This window comes from Neolamprologus multifasciatus, chromosome 2 (genome assembly GCF_963576455.1).
Source record: "Neolamprologus multifasciatus chromosome 2, fNeoMul1.2, whole genome shotgun sequence".
Taxonomy (NCBI): Eukaryota; Metazoa; Chordata; class Actinopteri; order Cichliformes; family Cichlidae; genus Neolamprologus; species Neolamprologus multifasciatus.
The window spans coordinates 13,050,888-13,061,711 of NC_140440.1; the positions used below are offsets into that span (position 1 = coordinate 13,050,888).

At 41.0% G+C, this 10,824-nt stretch overlaps 1 protein-coding gene across 1 annotated transcript; it reads left to right on the forward strand.

The window, feature by feature from the left end:
- Positions 1–831: 831 nt before the first annotated feature.
- On the forward strand, positions 832–10,326 carry nkx1-2b (NK1 homeobox 2b). The gene is made up of 3 exons (XM_085184088.1): positions 832–2,414; positions 3,951–4,173; positions 8,134–10,326. Exons 1-3 carry the CDS (start codon positions 2,115–2,117, stop codon positions 8,871–8,873), a joined length of 1,263 nt encoding a protein of 420 aa, XP_085040214.1. The 5' UTR covers positions 832–2,114; the 3' UTR covers positions 8,874–10,326.
- Positions 10,327–10,824: the final 498 nt, after the last annotated feature.

Sequence of the window (10,824 nt, forward strand, 5' to 3'; positions counted from 1 at the left end):
TGTAAAATACTACTATACACAACTCCATTTGATATGGTTATTCTTTTTTGCTGTTTCTCTGGCTTCTTCCTCTCTGAATATAATGGAGCTGCACTACAAATTGCATTAAAGAGATATTAGGGTCAAAGGCCAGAACGCTAGGCACACAGCTCATTACACTCACTGATGTGTGGAACCGGGGTTGGACTGCTCTTAAAACTCGTTCTTTTAAGACTTTAGCGGTTAATATTCTTCTAATTTGACATATATGCACCTCAGGTCACATGCAGTGAGGCTGTTCGGCTGGATTTCAAATGCAGAATAAATAATAATAATAATAATACTTTTCCATATTCACTTGGCTGCATCAACGCTTCCTCTCTGTAGCACTGTGCAGTGCAATGGTGCTGCTTTATGCAAATATTTTCCAAGGTAAATAAGCTGCAGTGATGTTTAATATAGTTAATATATTGACTATTTTAAAATAAAGCTATAAAGCCTCAGGGTGGAAGCAGGAAGTAGATCAAATGGGTTCAGCTCTCTGATTGGTTAATCATGTCCCATTGTTTCAGTCATTATTTTACTCAACTTTTAATTTCTTCCTCCCAAGGATCATTGAGCAAGGCAATTACATGGAGCTGACCTTGTGTATTAGGACCGGGGAGGAGGACAGGAAAGATGTCCCGTCACCTCGCTTTCTTTCTTCTTTTTTTAAAATATTTTCCACAACAATATTTTTTTAAAGTGTGGCGTTAGAGCTTCCATCACCATTCCCCTCTCCTCTGTGGCTGAAAATGAGAGTCAACGGAATATTAAGTCCCTAGTATTAGAATAAACACGTCGTGTGTTAAATCAAAATCCAATTCTGTGGTCTATTATTTTCTGGCATAGTAATGACTGCCAAGGATTAGGAATCAATATTTCACTGCAGCGGGGACATTACCGGCTTTATTCAGGCCGTAATTGAGTTTTGAGAGAGGCCCTGCCCTGGAATCTGCATTAAAGATAAGCGCCCCCTTTCATGTGGATGCACAAGTAAAGTGCGAGCGAGGCGGCGTATTACACATTAGCTATAAATTAGAGCACACGGCTGTTAACCTCCGAGCGCTAATGTAACTCGCTGGTTAAGGCTAATTCTAGAACTAATAACTGAGCACTGTGACTGTGTTCCAACTATCTGTACACCTGCTACACGTTTACGTCACCTGTTGGCGAACAAAGCAACATTTCACGAAGCGTCGACCTAAACAATTTAGCGTCGTGAGATCCGCGAGGCGACACCGCGCGCTGTAAAGTGGGGACAGCCGGCGCTCTTCCCGCTCTGTCTCTATTTCTCCGCGTGCTCTGATAGCGAATTGGCCCGGGCCACACAGCACCACCCGCGCGCTTGCAGCCTCGAGATAATAGCCTATTAGTGCAAGTGGGATTAATTTGTAGCCAATTACAACCCGTAGAGTTGAATAAGAATGCATAAATAAGGAGGGAGATGGCGACACACAGGCCTACACACACACACGGGGACAAATGTATGGTAGAGGCTCCTCGAGTGGCCTGCTAAAAGCCAAAAACGGAGACAAGAACTGAGAGAGAGAGAGGGGGGAGAGAAAGGGTTCTTCACTTAACTAATGGGGGAGAGAGAGCAAGAGAGGGGGAGCAGGCTAGTTTTAACTATTAGAGAGATAGATCAGTCTGTCCCGCCTTCAACTCCTGTCAGGCTTCCAGAGCGCGCAAGGCTGGAGGTCGGAACATCGCGCGCTGTTTATGTGTGCGTGCCAGTACGGGATAACGGCACGGTACGAGACGGACAGACAAAAGATCGCCGGAGACGCTGAGTTGCAGCGGCCGATGTAGAGGATGAAGGCCGGAGAGAAGAAGTTTAAAGTTTGACGGAAGCGAGAGTCCAGCTAAAGCTCGCATTCTGCCCAGACTGTCCGGATGCCAATGGAAAACTTTACCTGGGTGAACACGCCACTTGAGACAGAATGCTGACGGGACACATGAACCGGCCTGTGGCGTGAACTTGTTATTTGACATGAGTATCATCCAAGCTCTTTAAAACGACTTGGTGTTGATTTGTTTCTTTAAATTTTCAACTCTAACGGATTGTTATTATATGGGAAAGGGAGAGTAAAGTGATGAACCGGGACAGAGCGGATGGGGTCCAGACCGTGATAAGCCGGGAGAGAGCTGCGGCGGGGCCAGTGACGGACGCCGTGCCACCCGTCATGAGTCGGGACAGAGCGCTACCGGCGCCCAGCGGCGGGGACGGCGTCCAAACGGTGGTGAGCCCGGACAGCGGTGACTTGTTAGACGGAGCCGCCGCAGGGGAGAAGCGGCTCTTCTCCAGCGCGACCGCCGGCGGCAGAGATGCTCAGGCCACGGAGAACAACTCGGAAGCTCCACCGACGAATCCGGTGTTGGCCCCGCCACAGCAGGTAGGCTAATACGGGCACGAGCAAACTTTATGAAGCGCTACCGGAGCGGTGCGTGACGGTAGCAGCAGACGGTAACGGCAGACTCTCAGGTAGCCGATATAGACCAGCGGACAGGACACAACCGGGACACTGCAGCATAAATAAAGAAGCATCGAGACAGAGATATTACATTTGAGGAAAGAAGGATGGAAAAGTAGCTGGGCTAGCAGAAAAGTAAGAATTCTTAGCAGAGGGAGCAGCCGAAGCACCGAAAACTGAAGACGTTTTTAAAATAAAATAATTTGGTTACTTTGTCCTGTTGTGTAACTGCTGTGATTGTTTTTAAAATGTGGCCCGTGTTGTCAGGTTATGGGTCATATTATGGAGATGAGGCCTTTAATAAAATGCAGCTGGAGAGTTTGATCGGAAAGAGACAAAATAAAAAGTTCTAAATTAAAACCATTCAAATTCGCTCCCGTAAAGGACGCCGACTTTTATTTTGTTATAATTATTATTGCTCTAATTAAAGCTGTTAGATTTTTTTTTCGTTCGTTTCTGAACGAAATTCATTGATTTCAAAATAATAAAAAAAAAGTAGGCCTGTTTGTAAAGACGGGCATTTCTCTATATTTTTCCATAGACGCGAATTTTGTTTATTCTTAAATAAAACGTGATTGTGTTTATTCGCAGCTCTGATTGTGGTATTTTTCGATTAGACTATTCTTATCACCAGTTGTTAATACGCCCCTGGGTCTTTCTCCAGAGGCTCCCTGGGATTATTTAAAGAGAGAATTACAATATTAATGTAGGATTATTCATGTCGACATGCTCAAGACTGGCCTCATTAATAAATGGATGATCCTAATCAGGATGTAATGCAGGGAGGGGTGGAAACAGAGTCACCGCACCACCTTTTATCTGTCTTTTACACTTGGCTACCTTTTTGACTCCACATAAATTATGATATAAAAAGTCTCAACATTTCTACATCCCACTGTAAACCTTATGCAGGTTCAAACAATCTGGGTAAAGCAGTATTTTACCTTAAGTGTAAGCCTTCCCCTGAACTCACATATTTTCCAACCAATTACGTGTGGAAATGTAAAACTGAAGTTTTAGAAATCTATAGACTGCACTACTTAAAATGGGATTGATTCGTTTTTCTTCTGATAGCCTATTGACCGCTGCACAGCCTGCGCAGGAAATGCAGCTGATCATGTTTGCTTTATGAACACACTTTACCGTCTGTTTTATTGGATGTGATGTGTGCTACCAACACCTAACACTGGGATTTGTCTTACTTCAGTCTTTGACTTTAGCACTGCTTACTACTAATAGTAATAATAGTAATAATAGCAATAATAAAAATAATAATATTTAAAGTGATCATTATTAATATTACAATTAAATATATAGCAGTTAAAATGCGTGGCAAAACGTAATTGTGGGGAGGACAAGAAAAAAAAGCAAGTTCAAATAAATTCAACTCTACGGGATAAAAGGCGATAATATCTTGTTTTTTAACTAAATAAATCCTTCCCATTTGTTACTCTCCAGGGCCCCATCGGGCACCGGACAACTTCTTTCTCCGTGCTGGACATCCTGGACCCCAACAAGTTCACGAGCAACCGGCGACACCAGCTGCAACAACAGCACGTGAGCCACCGCGGCGAGCTCGAGCAGAGCGTGTACGGAGCGGAGAACCGGAGAGGAGGAGTCGGGGAGCGCGAGCCCAGCCTCGAGGCCAGCAAGGGCTACGGTGCAGACGAATATCAGAGCAGTAAGTCTACGTGGACTTCAAACCAAGTCCATTATTGAACCATTTATTTTTAATTTCCTTTAATTTCCCGCCATTGCGTCCGTGACGTCTTTTCCTTCAGGCAGCTGAATTCAGTCGAACTGCTTCTGTTCCTGTTGAAAGTCCCGTTTCCTTAGAAACCACTCTGCTTTTAATGACTCTGTAACATCCTGTAACGTTTTCAGAAATTTGACCTGTTTTTTTATATGATTAAAATAGGTGTGCGCGCGAGCGCGTGTGCTCGCGCGTTTGTAGTTAGTAATTAGTTTATTTATTTTCTGTGTCATTCAAATCATATTTATTCTTACCCGTGAATTAACTGGTTTATTCATATATAGTTAAACATACCAACATTAGCCTGAGTGAAACCAATGTAACCATTTTACATAAACCCCAATTTCGAATATAGAGCTTTTCCATTTCTACTTTAACATAGTCCATTTACGCTATTTATAAATAAGACATATTTTGTGAACACCGCTGGGCTTTTCCGACGGAAGAAAAATGATCCGGAAGAAGGCCTTTCTAATTCTGTTCATATTTTAAGGGCACTGCATTGTTCTGTGTGGTTTAACTGTGACCGAAGGATTCTGGTTTTAATTACCCACCAGTTGTTGTTGGGCTTTTGCTTCGTCCGTATCACGGAAATATTTTCTCACTAAACCCTGATGTCACACAGAAATCTGTGTTCCAGGAAACTTAGTCGGTGAAATCTTGTGATGATGTAAGAGATGAGAAAACTACCGAGTACGGACCATTAAAACATGGAAGAATGGGGAGAACGAGCTCTCTGGTTTTAAGTTTAAAACAGCATCTGTTTTTATCTAGAATTAAAAAGAGCAAAAAAGTTAATTGGCTGCAGTTCCTGTGTGTGATCGGTATTATTGGTCGGTAAATACTGTGCACTAAGTTCATGGACCTCACGTAAACGCAGTAGCTCCAATCAGCTCCATCTCCACGATGTCATATTATTATACACCAGTATTGGACGTTTTCCTCATGTTTTCATCTTTTCTTTGTTTTTTCCGTCACATTTTTATTTTCCTTATTTATTTATTTATTTTTAAATCTCTCATTTGTTTTAATTAAATTTTCCGTACATTTTACAGATTTCAAATCAACAAAATTCTGACTTTATTTTTCAGAAGCAGACACAGGCATATACCCTACATCATAAATAATTATAACTTCGTGATATAGTCGAGCTGGATTAAAAACAAAAGAAAAAGAAAGAAAACAGTAAAAACATCACAGGCACTGCTGTTGTAGTTACTATTATTCTGTTTTATTATACTGACTGCCAAAAAAGTATCCCAGCACAGTGAAACTAGCGAAATAAATATCACGCACAGACTGTAATAAATATCGTTGTAACATCAAATAAGGCTTTATTTTTAACGAGTGTAAAATCAGGCCTTTTTAAAAAATAAAAATTTAAATTAGAATCAGTATATGATTAAATGTCTGGCGTGTTTTTGCAATAACAAACCAAATTATTATTAATTTCTGTTTATTAGAAAATGGACAAGAAACCATCTCACCAAGCAACATGGTTCCTATATTCTTAATTATTTTTATTAATATAATAATAATGAGTATTATTATTATTACATATGAGAAAAATGAAAAAGTGGACATTTTATGAGTAAATTACATGTAAAACATAATCTTATCTTTTCTGCACACCTGTAAACCTGCTTGTTTTTTTAATTTCTCTCAGGTTCTTCTGTCTACATCATCACAGCTAAACTAACCTTCTGAGTTAGGTTTCACACATATTTTGTCTCTGATTTAATCTGTAAAACTACACAGTCTTACTCCAAATGATCCAACACATGCTCAGTCATTTTTCAGTGGAAATCATGGAGGTGGATTTTTCACTGGTTAATAAATGCTTTTATTTTCTCACTTTTTTTTGGGGGGGGGGGTTATAATGTAGGACAATATAATATCTTACATTATACATTTTAAAAATATATAATTTAGTATTATTCAAGGTGTAGTTTACTTTTTCTTGCCATTTAAAACTGTTGATGTTGTCGAAAAAAGGAACAGCATAATTGGGCCAAAAATATTCAAACCAATAAGGTGAAGAAAAAAACACACAGTATCTCTCTAACATTAGCAATAAGAGCATTTGCAGGGCTGTAAGCACGTGTGTGCTGTACATGTTGAGGTGGACTGTGCTCGGTGTTTTCATGACATGTACGTGCACAATGCACAAACTGTATGAAAGCTTATCGTGAACGTCCAGATCGTTTTTGTCCCTAACGTATAATTGCACTACTGAGTGCAGAGTAACCTGGCATTTCCTATTCCACATGCAAATGCTTAATTTTTCAGTACGACTCCAACAGCAGCCTCTAAATGTTTGGATGATACCAACTCAGAAAGAGTTACAGTTTCATTAAAGACTAAAGCACCATGTGCTCCTCTGAAGGGCTGACGTAAAAGCAGTCGATTTGCAGCTAAAATATTTAATTGGACATTTAAGAGGTCCAACAATGCCTATTAATGTTTTTCTGCTGATCTGTGGCACCTTAAAATCCACCATAATCCAATGCTCCATTGTTATTTTAGCACACTATTAGTATTCAAACACAATTTCTTTTACCTGATAATCATCTAGTATATTTTACAGTGTACAGTAATGTATGGTGATCAGTTTATGGTCATTTCATACCTTTTCGTTTCGTCTGAAGATACTGTTTTCAGAACCTTCTTGATCTAATTGCCTTCTTATTTCTGTTGATTTTATCGTTTTATTTCCAAATATTGCCCTCACTCATTTAGCCACAAATGAAGTAAGACACCACAGACTTATGATGCAGTAATCGTGTGATGAGTAAACTCCAGAAAGTGGAGCACATAGCAAAAAATGATGATGGATACAGGATGACACGGTGATTAATACTAATGGAGAGCAGAGAGTTGGCAGCTCAGTATCAGCAGCTCATTCTTGCCCTCTGGCTCTTTAGCGGTTTACTCAGGTTAGGCTCACGGCTACTCTGTCTTTGGAAACTTGACGTGTTTATTCATTCAAGATATTTTTAAATTCAACTGCAAGTTTCTGCAGGAAGCGTACAGTGGCCATAATTGGGACCGCAGCTCAACACTCACTGATTATGCTGGGAAGAGACTGTTTTTCCATATAGCAGATAATTAAGCTAATTACAATCCTTAGCTACACTTTTAGATTAATTGGGCTACCGTGGCAACGGTAATTATGAGGAGATAGGGGTAAATAGATGGGCCAGTGAAATTAGTACTTAGAAAACCACTGTTTGCTTTATGGCCAGCATTGTTTCTTCTGGCTCTAACCATTTCATAATCCATACTACCAATTTATTACTGCAACCAAGAAGCTGAACCTTAAAGTATTTATTTGAAGCCAAACCTTCTTTGCAGTGAAGATGCTTAAGGGAACCTAAATTTACACCCTTTGAAAAAATGTTTCTCATTGTAACTGATGAACTAAGACTTCAGACAGAAAATATAAATTAAAAAAGCTCAAGTCATTTTATGAAGTCTCCATATTGTGAGCTAACTTGTTCATATGCATATTTGTCAGATGCTAATAGTTTGAATTACACAACGCACTGTGCTCCCTCTTCCTCGCAATATTTTGGTGTCTTTGTTTCTGTAGCTGTGACATTTGGTACCAAATCTAGTTTAACTGGCTTAACTTGCTAGCAGTGCAGGACCATGGTTAAACCATGGGTTTTATTTAGCCTGCCTAAATATCTCAAGCTATTGGTAGTGATCCAGGTAGTGAACTACTTACATAAGCCTAAACATGAGCTTGGTATGCCTTAATCCGAATAAACCACTTCATTAGGCTGCTGTGGGTTGTAGAGACAAACCACCTGTATAACCATATAGGATGGAGAACCTGTTGGATGTTACATGTGGCTGAACTCTTTGTTGTGTGCGTTCTTCTAGAGGAGGGCTTTATATACAGAAGTCCGGATGAGGAAGACTTCCACAGATCTGGGACCCCGGACTCAGAGGCTGCAGACGGGCCCTACAGCAGTGAGGAGAGCAGCTCGGCTCTTCCCAGTAATGGAGACAGAGAACTAGGCCAGCACAGCCACCAGGATCCCAGCAGAGACACAAAGACCCCTAACGGAGGCCCCACAAGCCAGATCACCAGTCCCCAAACCAATGGGGGCCAAGGGGCCAAGCCCAAGAGGAAACGCTCTGGCTCAGACTCCAAGTCGGGGAAGCCCCGCAGAGCCCGGACTGCCTTCACCTACGAGCAACTGGTGGCGCTGGAGAACAAGTTCAAGTCCACACGCTACCTGTCAGTGTGTGAGCGCCTCAACCTGGCCCTGTCCCTCTCCCTCACTGAGACCCAAGTTAAGATCTGGTTCCAGAACCGGCGAACCAAATGGAAGAAGCAGAACCCTGGAGCCGACACCTCGGCCCCCACGGGAGGAGCGGGAGGCACGGGAGGCACAGGGGGAGGAGTGGGAGGAGGCTTGGGAAGCCTCAGCCCTCTGAGCCAATCCCCTCCAGTCAGTGGGCATCTGGCCATGCACACAGGCTATGCCGGCCACCATCACCCCCCTGCTGGGAGCCTTGTCCAGCTGCCTTTCCTCACCGCCAGCCACGTCCTGTCTCCCTTCATGCTGGGGACACAGAGTTATGCTGCACCTGCGTTCTACAGCACACACCTGTAGATACACTCTCACACCTCTAGATACACAAACACAGAAACCCTGACTGAAATGTCCCAGTATGAACTGCAGCACAGCGTTCAGCTCCGCCCCCTTTTTTACTACTGTTTAAAGGCTTTAATTTTATTTTGATAGAATGTTAATATCTTGCAGAACTGTACATAAATCTATGTTCTAGCTCTGAATGCTGTTTTAAACACTGTAATAGACAAATAGTTGATCTCATTGTTTTCTTTTCTAAAGTCTGTAAAAATATTGAATGTTTATTTAAGACTTGAGAATGGCTTGATCTATCGTCAGTACCATGTAACTCCAGCTGTGATCGTTTTCATTTCTTTTATTTATTGAGGTGGTTAACAGTTTCCATAAAATCCTTGGATGTACTGAGTCCTCAGCTCAACATGGTATTGTCCTTTGATATTAAAATGATGACAATTAAACAGAAAAGTATCCCAGTAATTGTTTTTTTTAATAACAGTGAGCTGAAGCGTTGAGTGCTGCAGTGCCTCAGAGGTAAGTGACTTCCATGCAGCTAATCCTGGGCCTGTTGGTTGGTTTGGATATCTGTGAGATTTCCTGTTTGTCAAAAACGAACCAATAAAAAAATCCAAATGGCAACTGGAAAATATTTATGCGAGGAAGGTGTTTGCGACAAAACGATACAAATCTCAAAAACGATAAAGATAATTACAGGGAAATGACTTTTCTGTCATAGAAATATGAGACGTGATTAATATAACGTCGATTACAATCTTTCGTTAATGTTTTGACAGACAGCACAATAGGCCAATGACAATAAGAATAGCACCGAGCCGAGCCAATCACTTGCCTGGAAAACAGACGGAGCCGCGTGATTCGGATAAGTTGAAGTAGTCCGCGCGGACCGCAGCACGAGCAGCCGCACAGCACGCGCGCAAAGTCCACTAAGAGTGTGAGCGAGATTTTTTTTAATAAAAGGAGCAAGAAAATTGAACATTTTAACGAAAACTGGAGCTACAGTGTCACAATGTCACCATTTTCTTTGTCTCAAAAGACCAGAAAACTGTTGAAAAGAAGCGAGAGAGTTCAGTTTTTGCTTCTCTGCCGGACTTTAAATAGTCATACTGTGCTTGAAGCGTGTTCCCAAAGATCCAGTAACAGGAGCATCTGGAGCAAATCCCATTTCCCCTGCTGAGAGTGTCGAGCGGCCTTTCTTTAAACATTTTATTATTTCAGATGATTTTGTTTCAGTTCAGTTCCTTCAGCTGAGTGTATGTCAGTTTGTTTATGTTCTCCTTTATTTACATTTGAGCGCCTTTAATTTATAACAATTTTTTTTAAATTTTATCTTGTAATGATGTCTACAACATTTATCCGGAAGTGACAAAAATGTTTTATTTGTCTGTTTTTGTAATACTTGAAGCTGATTGGTCAGGATTAAATAGAGCTGTATCATGTTCTACAGGACATTTATGGTCTGACACAAAATGAAAAACATTTAATCAAAATGAATCTTTTATCTTCAGTTTAAAATAAAAATAACAATAAAAAAAATTAATCCAACGTATTTTAGCTCACGAGCCTCAGGAGTGAAAGTCTTCACAGGACTCTCTGCAGTGTTGGCAAATCTAAGTACATATTTAAGAGGAAACGGCATCAGATCTAGTTGGTTTATCAGTCGTCGTTAAGTGCAACCGTCTCTTTGAGTGGGATTATTTTGTTTTGTGTTATTATCAGAGAAAAGCGCCAGTGTTAGTCTCTGTTGCTTAAAAGGGGGAAGTGCTGTGACAACCAGCCTGCTTTCAAAGTGTTTGTGCTGCTGTTAAATATGAAGAACATGATTCACACACTGCGTATGAAACACGGATCTATAGTCAACCTTACTGTAAGCATGTGTACATTTTTTTTCAAACTTTTGAAGCCTTCCTCAAATGGCTATTTGCAAAATAGTTTTAGGCATTTCTGTATTGGATGT

Coding starts and splice junctions, on each gene's coding strand:
- nkx1-2b (XM_085184088.1), top strand. CDS start 2,115: ATGAACCGGGACAGAGCGGATGGGGTCCAGACCGTGATAAGCCGGGAG. Junction 2,415..3,950: donor TGTTGGCCCCGCCACAGCAG/GTAGGCTAATAC, acceptor GTTACTCTCCAG/GGCCCCATCGGGCACCGGAC. Junction 4,174..8,133: donor TGCAGACGAATATCAGAGCA/GTAAGTCTACGT, acceptor GCGTTCTTCTAG/AGGAGGGCTTTATATACAGA.